Source organism: Saccopteryx leptura, chromosome 1 (assembly GCF_036850995.1).
Source record: "Saccopteryx leptura isolate mSacLep1 chromosome 1, mSacLep1_pri_phased_curated, whole genome shotgun sequence".
Lineage (NCBI taxonomy): Eukaryota > Metazoa > Chordata > Mammalia > Chiroptera > Emballonuridae > Saccopteryx > Saccopteryx leptura.
The window spans coordinates 75,001,172-75,017,627 of record NC_089503.1 but is presented as its reverse complement, the minus strand read 5'-3'; the positions used below and the strand labels follow the sequence as shown (position 1 = coordinate 75,017,627).

Below are 16,456 nucleotides of genomic sequence, written 5' to 3'. Positions count from 1 at the left end.
TGATGGAGATTTTTGTTGTTTATAGGACTTTTAAAATAAAGTGGCTATGAACATTTTTGAATATGTCTTTTTGTGGATATATGTTTGTTTCTTTTGGGTAAATAGGGAGTTGAAAGACTGAGTCACTTAGTAGGCATGCTGTTCTTTTTAAGAACTATTAATCTTTTAGTGTGAACTGGTATAGTTATCTTGCTCTTCTACCTTTTGAGAAGTAAGACCTCACCTGGGCAGTGGTAAAGATAATGGGAAAGGAAGTACCCTAAGACAGAAGTAGAGAGATGAGATGGTTTGGATTAGACACATCAGGGGAAAGCAAATATTGTTAGGCTTCCAAATCTATGGATTGTGAAGAGTGAGGATTACGTATCCAAAGAGTAACTCCCTGCCTGACCTATAGTGGTGCAGTGGATAAAGCGTCAACCTGGAAACACTGAGGTTGCCGGTTCAAATCCCTGGCTTGCCTGGTCAAGGCACATATGGGAGTTGATGCTTCCTGTTCCTCCCCCTTCTCTCTCTCTCTCTCTCTCTCTCTCTGTCTCTATCTCTCTCTCTCTCTATCTCCCCCCTCCTCTATAAAATGAATAAACAAAGAGTAACTCCCTTATTTCTCATGTGTTCCTTTACACATAAAAACTTGTTTCTACTGCTCTGAGATTTCCATTTTTTTTCACTGATTCTAAACTCCCCAGAACCCTAATAATGTATACCTGTATCATTCTTATATTGTACCCAGCTTGTCTGCTTCTGCTAGTGGCTTACAGTTCAGGATGGCCCTTCTCTTTCATAGGTGGTTCTTTGGCAAGAAGAGAAATAGGGGGATGTCTTTACTTTTGGAGATAGAATTATTTCATTAGCTTTTCTTAGAGGATTTAAGCTAGGACAGTTAGGAGTTACTGTTGCTTGTATGATTTTAAGAGTAAACAAAGGTAACTGGTAGGATATTTTATTTGGCAGTAAAAAGATAGTAAGAAATGAAACTTTTGATTTAAGCTCTTTTTTTTTTTCCCCTGAAGTGAGAAGCAGGAAGGCAGAGAGACAGACTCCCGCATGCACCCAACCGGGATCCACCCAGCTTGCCCACCAGTGGGCAGTGCTCTGCCCATCTGGGAGGTTGCTCAGTTGCAATGGAACCATTCTAACGCCTGAGGCGGAGGCCATGGAGCCATCCTCAGTGCTAGGGCCAACTTTGCTCCAATGGAGCCTCCTCGGCTATGGGAGGGGAAGAGAGAGACAGAGAAAAAGTAGAGGGGGAAGGGTGGAGAAGCAAATGGGCGCTTTTCCTATGTGCCCTGGTCGAGAATCGAACTCAGAACTTCCACATACCAGGCAGATGCTGTACCATGGAACCTGCCAGCCAGGGCCTAATTTTAGCTCCTTTTGATATAGTACATGAGCTATTCATTTTAGACATGCTATATTAGCTAACTCTAGATTTGAAGCAATCTATCATGTCAATATTTAAAAAACTAACATTTTTGCACATTAAAAAAAATAAATGTCCTATCAGCATGATTTCAGCATGTTTTCTATACTGAAGAAATATATCTGCAAGTGTTTTGAAAACATCAGCACTGTAATTTTTTTCTGAAACTCCACTATTTTTTTTGTTCTACACTTGAATTTGTGGTTTTTAGAAAGCTTTTAGTTTTATTTATTTAAAAAACTATTCTAGATAATAAAGCTCCAGATATATTATTTGAAATTAAAACTGAAGGAGCTACTAGTTGTTCAAAATGGGGAAGGAGAGAGTAAAGGAGTTTAGTTACGTGGTGGGGAAACAAAACCAGTAAATGTATTGAATGTCAATCCTGTACATGTATTAATTATTGACATTGGTATAGTATGTACCTTTAGAAACATGTATTTATTCATCATTCTGAATGGAATATTTGAAAATATAAAAAGAACTCTTCTGTTAAAAGTAGAAAAGACTGCTTTGCCTTAAGGACCTTGAAATTGTGCAAATTTTAAAAAAAGCTTTTATGGGAGAGAACATACAAGGAGATATGTGATTTCAATTGGGCTCCCCACAGAGCAGCATAATACTTTGGATTTTAAGGCAATAATTTTTTGTACTTTTTCCCTCAGTATGACTTAAGTTAAAATGTACTTATGTCCATTTTTATAGTTCCTGGCCTGACAGGAGTCTGCATGGTATTGGTGCTATTTCTGATGATTACAGCTTCTACGTATGCTATACGGTGAGTGTCAGAGTCATGATTTCAGTATTTACTGGTTAGATTATTTAGATTTTCTTCAGAGGATCTTCATTTTCTTTCTTTTTTTTTTTTAAAGATTATGATTTTATTTATTTATTTATTTTGTGACAGAGAGAGTGAGAGGGACAGACAGGAAGGGAGAGATAAGCATCAATTCTTTGTTGTGGCACCTTAGTTGTTTGTTGATTGCTTTCTCATATGTGCCTTGACTGGGGGGCTATAGCAGACTAAATGACCCTTTGCTCAAGCCAGCGACCTTGGGCTCAAGCTGGTGAGCCTTGCTCAAACCAGATGAGCCCGTGCTCAAGCTGGTGACCTCGGAGTCTTGAACCTGCGTTCTCTGCATCCCAGTCCGATGCTCTATCCACTGCACCAACGCCTGGTCAGGTGGATCTTCATTTTCATGTATAGAAAAACTCTTGATTAACCAGAATGCTTAGCCAATACCACATTCTGATGAATAGACTATTCTGGGTAACTAAGAATGAAGTAGAGACATTTCTGGATAATATATATATCCAGATAATATATATATATTGATACATATATATATTATTTTATGTTTCTAAAATTTTTTTTGTATTAGTCAAATATTCTAGATTGATAAGGAATTGTATGTGGAGACTTTTTAATGTGAGGAATTTTGAGTTTTTCAGGGGTATTTTTCTGGAGGATAATGTATCTCTATGAGACACTATGAGACTGAATTCAATTTGTATGCACAGAAATATATAACTTAAAAGTATGTTATAATTCATTTTTTATATGAGTTTGTTTTTCTGTAACTTAATATAGTACAATATTTTAAACAAAGCTTTAGAAACATAGTTAGTGGACATCTGCTAAAATAGTCAGAAATATCTTTAATTTCATTATTCTTCTAGTTAAGAGATTTTGAGCAATTGCAGGGACACATTTTCCTGAGTACTTTCACATGTTCTTTCTGGTGGGTACATCTGTTTTTCACTATATTTTACAGTATCTTCTGTTACTGGTCATATTTCTTAGTTAAGAAAGCAAGAAGAAGAAACAATATATAATCTTCAAAAGTAGTCATTCTGTTTGTTGAGATGTGAAATATAATGGAAACATATACACACATATTTTGAAAATAATTACCCCACACCATGATCAAATGAGTCTATCTATGCACTTCTGAACACATCTAGGCACACAAGCACACACATCAAAATCTCACAAATAAACTTACCACTCAGAGACGGACAATATAAACTTCCTGGTGTTATGTTTTTATATTGTACTTCATTCTTCTTGCTTTTGCTCAGTCATTCCTCATGTCTTACCTCAACCAAAATCACTTTCTCTTCTCTTTTCACACTTCTGATCTCTGTCTCTTCATATGTATATTTTACCAAAATTGGACCATATAATGTGTGCTATTTTAAATCTGATTTTTACTTAAATATTGTTATGAACATTTTTCTCTTTACTGATGGCACAGCATATTACCATGTAGACATGCATTACTCTCGCAGCCCCTTATAGTTGGATGTTTTAGGTTGATTCTATATTTTCAGTACTTCAATTGGGAAAAACCCTGTTACTGTGTCTTTGCATACTTTTATAATTAAGTCCAGTGGAAAAATACCTAGATAGAGAATGATTAAGGCAAATTTTAAGCCAATTTTTATAACTTTTCATAAGAATTAAAAATCACAGAAAAGCAAGTATCTAACATTAGTGCATCAAGGTATCAATTTTTTGGGAGAAACTTTATTTTAGTTAGGTCGACAAATCATTAAAAAACTTACATTTTCAGTTTTGAGAGTTCTTGAAGAAAAATTAAGGCAGTTGACATTTATTTACAAGATCGAAGATATATAAATGTTCTATATCTAGAAAATGAATCCTTGATTGAGAGATAGTATTGTAAAAACAGATATAAAGATCGGCTCTGTTCTCAACTGAGCCATCACATAAGTAATTTGGTTACTGTGTCTTAATTGTTAGTTTTTCTATTTGTTTAAAAGAGATAAAACTAACTCTGCTTTTCTCCAAGCTTCATTGTGAGAATTATGAAGTTATTAAATGGATCATGGAGATAAACTTTTTCTACCTCTTCTCTTTATTAGTAAGGGAATAAAACAGAAATCAGGTGAATCAATATGACTTCAGTATTTGATTTCTGGCATTGAATGTAGTCTAACAATATACCAATAGTTCGGTTTTCCTAAGAATATTATGAAAAAGCCAAAGTGATATTTTAAATTTCATTATAGTATGCTATTATTTATATATGGTAAGAAATTAAACATTTAGAATTATTAAAAAGAATACAATAACAAATTATCATTACTTTTACAGTAAGGTAGATATAATTGTCTAGCAGAAAAACCAAGAAAATTATGGAGAAAAGTGGTGTTACATCAAATAAAAGTGTTGAAATAGGTAAATGACAAATATTAAAAAAACACCTCTTTTCCATAATAGCTATTATCAGTTTGAAAATAGAATAAAATAAAAAGATACCACTAATCACTGTAACAAAAATATAAAATATCTGCAAATAAACTTAAGAAATTAAGTGAAAGCTATATGGAAAAAAACACACAAATTCACGGAAAAAAATAAGATATTTGAATAAAGACGATATAATTCAAAAATGGAGTTCTTCAGTTATTTCATAAATTTGTTGCAATTTCAATTAAAATTCAAGTTAGATTGTTTGTTTGCTTATTGGATTTAGCAAAGTTCTCCTTAAATTTATCTGAGGGAATATCCAAGTACATGTTTCAAAAGAGGAGTGAAATGGAGCACGTGGCTTACTAAACTTTAAAATGATTAAGCTTCCATAACTGAAAGCAGATAGAGCTTACTTGCAAAAATGATTAAGACACTGAACCAATGATAGAGTTGGAAGAAAGCCTAGTAAAAGACTTCACTATATATTAGAACCTACTAAATAGTAAAGGTGCCCGCACAAACTTGTGATGAAAATAAAGCATAAGTGAATGAAATTCAAAATAATTTACATAGTTATCTAAAATAATTACACCATTAAAAATTTAGAAGAAACTTTAAGTGAATATTAATTAGTTCTCATAATAGACAAGGAAACATAGGAAATATTTGATTTTCTAAAAATAGGAAAACTAACACAATATACATTATAAAAAATTGAAATGTAAACGTTATTTAAAAAATTATTACAATTATGTGGAACTAATACATTCTTAAAATTTGAATACTCAACAATTAAGAAAAATTCACTGTGGATATGGATAATTTTTATGAATAGAGAAGTAATAGATGGATTAAAAGTGTGTAACACAAATATAAAATAATGCCAAATTCCACTTATACAAAATAATGAACTTACAAGGTGGATCCTGGGTTTGGGAAAGAGGCACTCCTATTTGAAAGTTGGATTTGTAGTTGATAAACATGTTTTCAGATAGTAATGGGCAGTGTATATCAAAATCATTGCAAATATGTGCCCTTTGACCTAGCAATTTCACTTGTAGGAATTGAAATTAAAAAAGAATTAGATATGTGCAAAAAGGCATATGTTCCAAAAATGTTTTTGTTGTGTTTTTTTTTTTTTTTTGTATTTTTCTGAAGCTGGAAACGGGGAGAGACAGTCAGACAGACTCCCGCATGCGCCGGACCAGAATCCACCCGGCACGCCCACCAGGGGGCGATGCTCTGCCCACCAGGGGGCGATGCTCTGCCCCTCCGGGGCGTCGCTCTGCCGCGACCAGAGCCACTCTAGCGCCTGGGGCAGAGGCCAAGGAGCCATCCCCAGCGCCCGGGCCATCTTTGCTCCAATGGAGCCTTGGCTGCGGGAGGGGAAGAGAGAGACAGAGAGGAAGGGGGGGGGTGGAGAAGCAAATGGGCGCTTCTCCTGTGTGCCCTGGCCGGGAATCGAACCCAGGTCCCCCGCACGCCAGGCCGACGCTCTACCGCTGAGCCAACCGGCCAGGGCCCCCAAAATGTTAATGATTTTGTTTATGAGAATAAAAGCCGAATGAAATGTGAATCAACTGCCCATTGTTTAAATCAGGGGTTGTAAAAGGGGTTCTAAATCAGGTGTTGTATCAAAATTCTCTCAAAAGCCTTTACAAGTACCTGTCCTTTACCTCTAAGATTCTATATATTAATACCCACCCAGACATATAAAATAAAATAACTATTAGTTTTTGTACTTCTCTCAAACATTTTATAGATTGTGTTTATCATACTCAAATGTGTTATTTTTTTCAAACTCTGTTCTTCTGCAGGACAGTGATACCACATTGTGATTTTTAAGTTATCTTTGTCCAGGACAAGAATATAATTTTAATGAGCATATATTTAATTCTCTCACTTTGAGTTTCCTTTAAATTACTCTCTAAAAAATATGAACATTAGTTGGTTTGGAAATCACTTGAATATTGAGAATATTGGAAAAAATGACAGCAAAAGTACATATGAGCAAACTATAACCACTCCTTAGCCTTACATCAGAATAACTGTAAAATCAACACTTTATTTTAATTTTTCCATGTGTCTTTATTTCAACTACCCAAAGAACTTCAAGTTTTAGGGTCATTTCTAATTTTTGTCAGTTATCTATATATGGTATGTACATATTTTTATATAATAGATAAATCTCAGATGAATTCATATTTGACTTTCTTCCATTGTGACATGTTTGAAATGCAGTCTTTTTAGTGAGGTGGAATGTAAAGTGGCATTGAAACTAAGTTATTTGTTTTTTCAGCGTTTCTAACTATGACATCTTCTGGTACACTCATAATCTCTTCTTTGTCTTCTACATGCTGCTGATGTTGCATGTTTCAGGGTAAGTCATAAAAAATATTTTTAACACCACATGTGCCTAAAAATGGGGTAATGACAGATATATCTGCAGAAATTTTCATAGGAAATGGTAAAATTATTTGGCTGCTTGAAATTGAGGCCAGTATCAAGAATGGAAGAAAGAATTTTATTTTTAGCATAGCACGTTTAATGGAACTAGTATAAAAGTATGTTAAAATTGAAAGACAGAGGTATTTTTCCCATAATAATCTTTAAAGCTCCCTATAGTTTTATCATGATAACTTCTTTAAGAAAGTAAGAAGTGCCTAAGCGATGGTGCTGTGGGTTGATCATAGGCCCAGGGCACTGAGGCCCTTGATTGCAAACCCCAAGGTTGCCTGTTTGAGCAAGGACTCACCATCTCGAGCATAGGGTCATGACTTTGAGCACAGGGCTGCCAGCATAAGTGCGGGATCATCGACATGATCGCAAAGTTACTGGCTTGAGCCCAAGGTTGCTAGCTTGAGCAAGGGGTTAGTGGCTCAGCTTGAACTCCCTGGGTTAAGGAATGCATAAGAAGCAATCAATAAAAAAATAAATTAAAAAAAAAACACAAGTAAAATGAAGCAACTACAACTTGATACTTCTCATCCCTCTCCTCCCTACTTCTCTCTCCCTTCCTGTCTCTCTCTCTCTCTCTCTCTTGAAAGAAGAAGAAAGGAAGGAAGGAAGGAAGGAAGGAAGGAAGGAAGGAAGGAAGGAAGGAAGGAAGGAAGGAATGGAGGGAGGAAAAGAAGGAAGGAAGGAAAGAAAGAAAGAGAGAGAGAGAGAAAGAAAGGAAAGAAAGAAAGAAAGGAAGAAAGAAAGAAAGAAAGAAAGAAAGAAAGAAAGAAAGAAAGAAAAGAAAGAAAGAAAGAAAGAAAGAAAAGAAAAGAAAGAAAGTAAGAAGTGAAGAGCTTCAAGAAGCAATTTTATTATTTGTAATTTCAGGAATTCCTTATGTCTTGCTGCTATGGAATTTATAAAGATAGAGTTAGGAGGTTTTAGTTTAAAAATGCCTAGAGACAATAATAGTTGCAGAGAAAGCTAAAGATTTACAATGACCAAAGTCAAAGATCTGTCAAAAACTGAAAAATCACAAAGGGAAAACAGGAAGTATCCTAAGGTAGTTACAAAGAATATACACTAAATATTCTGAAAAGAACATAGACCAAAGCAGTGTTCTCAAAAGCATGGCGTTTGAAAAATATCGTTAGTTCAGAGGAAGAAAATACTATATTTTTGTATGTGCATATGTCTGCATGATCACCAGGGTGGACTTGTGGTTTTATCTTGACACACACTAATATGACACCATTGCCTGGTATCGAGTTCACTTTGTTTAGTAGGAGGATACAGGACAGGAAACATAGAATGTCAACAGGATAAGGCGAGGTGCTTCTTCAGTGGCAGTCCCTATTATTCAGAAATCATTTTCCATTTTCTCTCCTTTACCTCCAAAAATAGCTACTCAGTTTTAAGATGACAAGACCATATGGCTAGACATAGACTACTTTGCCTTGGGTAAGGCTCATACTCCACAGAACTAGGATCTTAGTAACATGCCAGGTCTCCTCAAGGGATGCCCTCAGTTGTGAGATCACACTGCACATAGGAAGCTGAGATATGTCAGTCCTAAAATGATTTTACAATTCACTCATAGTCCTACTGGTCCAGATGCATTCCACCAATGAATAGTGTGACCTGGTAACACAGCTGGCATTCCGCATTTATCTTACCCCAAATGTTCCCAGTGAAAGTGTTTGGAGAATGGTTCAGACCTGTTAATCCTTTCCTCAGAATGTTTTATAATGTACGTTGTCAGAACATTAGGTCATATGTTGTTAATATTCAGGGTTTCATGAAGAGGAGCTGCAAAGGAATGAGGCAGCAACAGTACTGCAGGTGGAGGACCCCAATCTCTCCAGGACTGAGGTGCTGTGGAGAGATCAGCTATCTAATTTATTACGCAGAAGTATGACATCTTGCATAAGAAACTAACAGGCAGAATACAGTGTACAATTTTATTATTTAGTTTTGCAAAACTGATTAGATTGCTCTTGCCCTTTCTGAGACTTAACACCACACCATCTGCTCTCTGATTCCTGACCTGCAGAAAGCTCCAGCAGGGCCAAGCATCGCGTCCTTGAGGCCTTTCCTGGATGCGCGACTGCCTTCGGTCATGTATGCTTAGTCTCGACCTTCCCTTTCTCAGGATGGGAACAGAAAGTCACTTGGTGCTTTGGCTTTCTCCAACATCCATATACATAAAGAGTATATTATTTTCAGGGTTCAAGTTCAAATCCCCCTCCCCTGATTTTGGAGACCTCTTGTTTAGAAGGCAGTATTATATGGATCTCTCTCTCATAGGTCCTGGTCATAGTTCTAGACCATATGGTTGCAGGGCATCAGAAACATAGCTATACATTATAATCCCAGCTTCCAGGTAGCCATTCTGCCACAGTGAAAGAGCTGTGGTCATTGGAAGCTCTGGGTTCCACTTTTTTCCCTTTGTAAGGATAACACATGCAGTGGAGAACTGGGGTCCCAACAAAGCCAGTGTGGTAGAGCAAAACTCCTCTACATTCTGTTCTTTTAATGGTTTGTTTTCCTGCCCAGAACTATTATCATAAAATGGACTATGAGTAAGAAGGTGCTGCTAATGATAAAAACAATAATTTAAAGCAATTACATAATGCTTATTATATTGCAAAATGATTTCAATGCTTCATATCATTAAAGGATCATAATTTTATAAGAGTAAATAACAATGGGAAACCTGCTTTACAGGTGGGAAAACCGAGGTTTAAAAAGAGTAATTTGCTTAAGTTTCCTAAATGATGGGTCCTGGGTTCAAATCCACTCTGACTTAGAAACTCACAGATTTAACACTGGGAGAGCTCTGCACTTTTGAGAATTTGGCCTGAAGATTTCTTTAAAAGAGTTAACGTCTTGATTTATCTGAGATTGTGATCTCTTTCATCTATAACAAATGAGAGAAAAATGCAATTACTTGTTAATATAATTAATTATGCATTCTTTGGCCTTTATGGTATACTAAGTTAAAACTCTGAAAAAAATCTGTTTCTTTGTAATTCAAAACAGAGTCTTTTTTTTTAAAAGTTCAGAAGTTCAAACAGACTTAAGTTTGAAGGATTATATTGAGAGTTCTTTTTTTTTAAACTTTTATTTATTTTATTTTATTTACAGAGACAGAGAGAGAGTCAGAGGGATAGACAGGGACAGACAGACAGGAATGGAGAGAGATGAGAAGCATCAATCATCAGTTTTTTGTTGTTAAACCTTAGTTGTTCATTGATTGCTTTTCATATGTGCCTTGACCGTGGGCCTTCAGCAGACCGAGTAACCCCTTGCTCGAGTCAGCGACCTTGGGTCCAAGCTGGTGAGCTTTGCTCAAACCAGATGAGCCCGCACTCAAGCTGGCAACCTCGGGGTCTTGAACCTGGGTCCTCCACATCCCAGTCCAATGCTCTATCCACTGCGCCACCGCCTGGTTAGGCTATATTGAGAGTTCTAATACTAAAATAAGTTTTATGCAACAAAAATGCAATACTCTAAGCATTGTACAGTGCACATTTTTAAAAGAAGTTTTATTTTTTATTAAAGTATATTGACTAATAGAATTGTATTATTTAGAGTATACAGTCTAATGATATACTTGTGCATTGTGAAATTGTTACCACAATAAAACTAATTAACACATTCATCACATCACATAGTTTTTTTTTTATCATTTTTTTTTTCTTTTGGTGAATGTGCTTAATATCTACTCTACTAGCAAATTTCAAGTATACATTACAGTATCATTAACTATAGTCACCAAGCTGTACATTAGCTTCTTATAACTTATTCATCTTATAACTAAAAGTTTATTGCCCTATAAAGCTTAATTTTGAATAAAGCTACATTGATTATGCTTCTGCTGTGAGAAAGATTACTACTGATAAATCTTTTAGCTTTCTCAAAATGGAACATTTTTCAAACTGTTTTTTTCATTGCTAAGGATATGTCTGTAAGTAAATTTATTGAAGTTATTATCCTTTGTGCCAATGTTGAGAACTTAGCCATATCTTTATCTATGAAATAACTTGATAATTTCATTCTCTAGATTTTGGTTACATGAGTAAAGTGCAGTTATTGAAAACAAGTTTCTTGGATTTATATTGAGATTACTGTTAAACAGTATACTTTAAGTTTGAACAGAAAATTACTGTGTGCTGGGCATTTTACTCCTCTGTTTATCAGTGTGCTAAGCACTATAATATGGTAAAAAAGAATAACTTTTTTGCATGACCTTGATTTTCTCAACATTGATAATTAGTACTGGATTTAAAAAAATTCAGCTGCAAGAGTGAAAGATAACTTTAGATATAATATTTTCCAACTGTAAATATTTTATTTTCAATAATTATAGTAATTTAGGGAATTGAAGGATCAATAGGGGCTAGAAATTTTAGAAAACTTTAGGCTATAAGGATGAAGTGATTAAAAATTGTTTGCTGATTTCTCTACCTAAGCAGACTTTTGCAGTGAGAGGAGCAATTGCTTCATATGATTTTGTTTGATTCCTTTTATTTTCACAGAATCTCAAAATCTGAAGGAACCTTAAAGAATATCTTGACCAACACTCTATAAATCTCCCCTATAATATGTCTAAGTAAATAATTATTTCTGAAGAGCCCATTCTGTCTTTGGGAAGCTGTAATTTCCACAAAATTCTTATGTGTTGAACCAGAATTTATTTTACTTTAGTTTCTGGATAGATTTAAAAATCTTTGACTCTAATGCAGACCGTGGAAACTGAGTCACTGTCCTCTAAATTCTATTATTCATTTGTCTCTTGCATGGTGATGTTTCAAGTCTTGTCATTATTATAAGCTTTCTCCTTTGGATATATTAATAATTAAAGTTTATTCAGTATTTATCATTATCTTACTAGTGTTTGATTTCATTAAATCCTCCCAGCAGCCCTGGTAAAATCTGCTGCTGCTGCTGTTTTTACTGTGAGAAAACAGAGGCAGTGAAAGGTGAAGTAACATGCTGAAAGTCATGTTACTGAGCGGACTTGGGTTTAAACCCAGCTATCAGATCTTTGAGTCCACATTTCTAACCACTACATTACGCTGGCCGCAATTTCGCACTGCGTGCCCTGTATTGCTTTTAAACCTGGACACCAAACCAAATGCAGGCTTTTGGGGTATGTGATCTGATTTTGGCAAGGTGAAAGTCTTACCTTCTTTGCTCTAAATATTGCAAATTATTTAAGATTCCTCCAAATTATTTAAGATTCAGTTACCTGGTTCCATGATTTTTTGTGCTCTTAGGTTCACCTAGTTTGCATTCCTGTTACCTATGTTTCAGATTTTAAAAATTATTTCTAAGCAAATCTATTGCATGACACACTAAAAAAACACATTTCATACACACTAAACTCAGATGTTTCTTTACAATATTTAAATGGATTTTCAAAATACATTAATTTTCCTTTCCAAGAGATCAATATAAGCATGGCCATTAAACAGCTACAATAGTTAATAGCTGTATGACCATCGCAGATAATCTGCTCTTTCTTTCTCTTTTCCACTAGATGGGATTAATAAAATCACCTACATTGTGGGTTATCTCAGGTTTATATAAGTAAATGCAGCAATATATGCAGAGTCTACACATACTCAATAAATACTAGTAGGAAAATAATTATATTTGCACTAAAAAATTTTTTTTTATTCTTGAAAAAGACATAGCACTTTTTCCACATTTCTTTTAATTGAATTTATTGGGGTGACATTACTTAATAAAATTATATAGGTTTCAGGTATACAGCTGTATAGCACATCATTTGCATACTGTATTATGCTTTCACTGCCCCAAGTCAAGTCTCATTCCACCATTTACTCCCCCTTTGCCCTCTTCCACCTACCCTGCCCCCTTCCCTCTGGTAGTCACTTATTGTTGTCAGTGTCTGGTTAGTTTTTCTCTTAGTCCCTTTACTTTTTCCACCAAGCTCCCCAAGCCTCCCTCCCCCCTGACAGCTGTCCATCTGTTTTCTGTACCTATGATTCTGTTTCTATTTTATTTGTTAGTTTATTTTTTTTATTAGATTCCACATATAAGCCCTGATCAGTGGCTCAGTGGAAAGAGTATCGACCCTGTTGTATGGACCTCCCAGGTTCAATTCCCAGTCAGAGAAGTGACCATATGCTTCTCCTCCCTTCTCTCTCTCTTTCCTTCCCTCAGCCAGTGCCTCGATGGGTTCGAGTGTGGCCCCTGGCACTAAGGTAGCTCCATTGGAGTGCATCAGCCTCAGGTGCTAAAAATAGTTTGGGACTCCAGCATGGTCCCTAGATGGGGTTGCCAGGTGGATCCCAGTAGGGGTGCATACAAGAGTCTGCTTCACAATCTCCCCTCCTCTTGCCTAAAAAAAAAAAAAAAAGATTTTACATATAAGTGAAATCATATGGTATTTGTCTTTCTCTTACTGGCTTATTTCACTTAGAATAATAATCTACAGATCCATTCATACTGTCAAAAAAAGATAAGATTTCCTTTTTTTATGGCCAAGTAGTATTTTATTGTGTAAATGTACCACAACATTTTTACCTATTCATCTACTGATGGGAACTTGGGCAACTTCCAAATCTTGGCTATTGCAAATAATATTGCAATGAACATAGGGGTGCATATATTATTTCAAAATATTGTTTTGGGTTTCTTCTTATGTATTGCCACATGTGGAATCACTGGGTCATAAGGCAGTTCTCTTAATTTTTTTGAAAAAAATACATACTGCTTTCTACAACAGTTGTACCAATCTGCATTCCTACCAACGGTGCATGGAGGTTCTCTTTTTTTGTTGATTCATTGATGATAGCCATTCTGACTGGTGTGCGATGATATCTCATAGTGTTTATAACTTGCATTTCTCTGATGATTAGTATGTTGACCATCGTTTTATATGATTATTGGCCACTTGTACGTTTTCTTTGTAAAAGTGTTTATTCTGATACATTGCCCATTTTAAAATTGGATTATTTGGCTTTTTTGGTGTTGACTTTTTTAAGTTCTTTTTAACTTTTGAATATTAAGCCTGTATCAGATGTATCATTGGTGAATATGTTCTCCCATTCGGTCGGTTGTCTTTTCATTTTGTTGATGGTTTCCTTTGCTGTGCAAAAACTTTTTAGTTTGATGTAGTCCTATTTGTTTTTTCTTTTGATTCCCTTGCCCAAGGAGATATATCAGCAAAAATATTGCTATGAGAAATATCTGAGATTTCACTGCCTTTGTTTTCTTCTAAAATTTTTATAGTTTCATGACTTATATATGACTTTAATACATTGTGCATTTATTCTTGCATATGGTGTAAGAAAGTTGTCTAGTTTCAAAATTTTGTTTATATCTGTCCAATTTTCCCAACACCTTTTATTGAAGAGACTGTCTTTACCCCATTGTATGTTGTTGCCTAATTTATTCAATATTAATTTACTATAAAGGCATAGGTTTATTTTTTGAGTTCTCTATTCTTTTCCAATGGTCAATGTGCCTCCTTTTATGCCAGTACCATGCTTTTTTGATTATTATGACCTTGTAGTATAGTTTGATATCAAGTAGTATGATGCCTTCAGCTTTGTTCTTTCTTAAGATTGCTATGGCTATTTGAAGTCTTTTGCAGTTTTACATAAATTTTTGGAATATTCTAGTTCTGTGAGATATGCCATTGGTATTTTAATAGGAATTGTGTTGAACCTATGATTGCTTTAGGTAGTATGGTCATTTGATTGTTAATTCTTTCTATCCATGAATACAGTATACACTTCCACTTATTGATATTTTCCTCAATTTCTTTCTTCAGTACCCTATAATTTTCTGACTACTGGTCTTTTACCTCCTTATTTAAATTTATTCCTAGGTACCGTATTCTTTGTTGTTGTTGTCATTGTAAATGGAATTGCTTCTTAGTTTCTCTTTCTTATAGCTCAGGATTAATGTATAAAAATGTCACCAATTTCTGAATATCCATTTTGTATCCTTCTACTTTACTAAATTCATTTATCAGTTCTAGTAGTTTTTTGTTGTAATTTTTAGGGTTCTCTATACACAGTATCATGTCATTTGTAAATAATGACAGTTTTACTTCATTCTTTTCTGTTTGGATTCCTTTTACTTCTTTTTCTTATCAGATTGCTGTGGCTAGAACTTCCAATGCTATGTTGAAGAAGAGTGGTGAAAGATAACATTCCTGTCTCATTCCTGATCTTAAGGGAAACAATTTTAGATTTTGCCCTTTGAGTATGATTTTGGCTGTGGGTTTGTCATATATGGCCTTTATTATGTTGAAGTATGTCTCCTCTATTTCTATTTTGCTGAGAGTTTTAATAATAAATATTTGCTGGATTTTATCAAATGCTTTTTCTGCATCTACTGATATGATCATGTGCCTTTTATCTTTCATTTTGTTTATGTGGTTTATCATGCTTATTGTTTTGCAAATATTGTATCAACCTTGCGTCCCTGGAATAAATCCCACTTGATCATAGTGTATGATCTTTTTAATATATTGATCTTTCTCTAGTTTTAGAATTAGGATAATGTTGACCTCATAAAAAGAGCCTGGAAGTCTTCCCTCCTGTTGAAGTTTTTGGAATCTTTTGTGAATATGTGTTAGTTCTTTGAATTATTGAAATAATTTGCCTGTGTGGCTATCTGCCAGTACTTATGTTTTCTGGGAGCATTTTGATTGTTGCTTTGATTTCATTAGTTGTAATTGGTCTATTCAGATTTTCTGATTCTTCCTGGTTCAGTTTTAGAAGAGTGTATGTTTCTAGGAATTTATTCATTTTTGTCCAGGTTTTTCAATTTTTTGGCATGTAGTTTATAATGTTATTACATTTTTTTGTATTTCTGTGGTGTTAGTTGTAATTTCTCTTCTTTCATTTCAGATTTTATTTACTTGGATCATTTCTTTTTTTCTTGATGAGCCTGGTTAAAAATTTGTCAATATTGTTTATCTTTTCAAAGAACCAGCTCTTGGTTTCATTGATACTTTGTATCGTATATAATTTATTTCCACTGTATTTACTGTTTCTTCCTTCTGCTTATTCTGGGCTTTATTTTTTGTTCTTTTTGTTGTTGTTGTTCTATTAGGTGAAGGGTGAGATGATTTATTTAATGGTTTTCTTGCTTTTTGAGGTTAGTTGTAATGCTATAAATTTTTGGTTTGTTTTGTGTTCATTTTCATTTGTCTCAAGATAGGTTTTGATTTATTCTTTGATCTCATTGTTAACACAGTTAAAGTTTAGTAACATGTTATTTAATGTCTCTTTGTTTATTTTTCAACTTTTTTTTTTTTTTACCATTGTGGTTAGAGAAGATGCTCTGTGTTATTTTAATCCTCTTGAATTTATTAAGACTAATTT

The 16,456-nt window shown here is 34.6% G+C and overlaps 1 protein-coding gene across 2 annotated transcripts in view; it reads left to right on the top strand.

Moving 5' to 3' along the window:
* The window catches only part of NOX4 (NADPH oxidase 4), a 191,628-nt gene that overhangs the window by 48,379 nt on the left and 126,793 nt on the right, over positions 1 to 16,456 (top strand). For both annotated transcript variants that reach the window (XM_066370534.1, XM_066370543.1), the window contains exons 7-8: positions 2,129 to 2,201; positions 6,943 to 7,023. In XM_066370534.1, the coding sequence (XP_066226631.1) occupies positions 2,129 to 2,201; positions 6,943 to 7,023 (154 nt within the window). The remainder of the gene's footprint in view (positions 1 to 2,128; positions 2,202 to 6,942; positions 7,024 to 16,456) is intronic.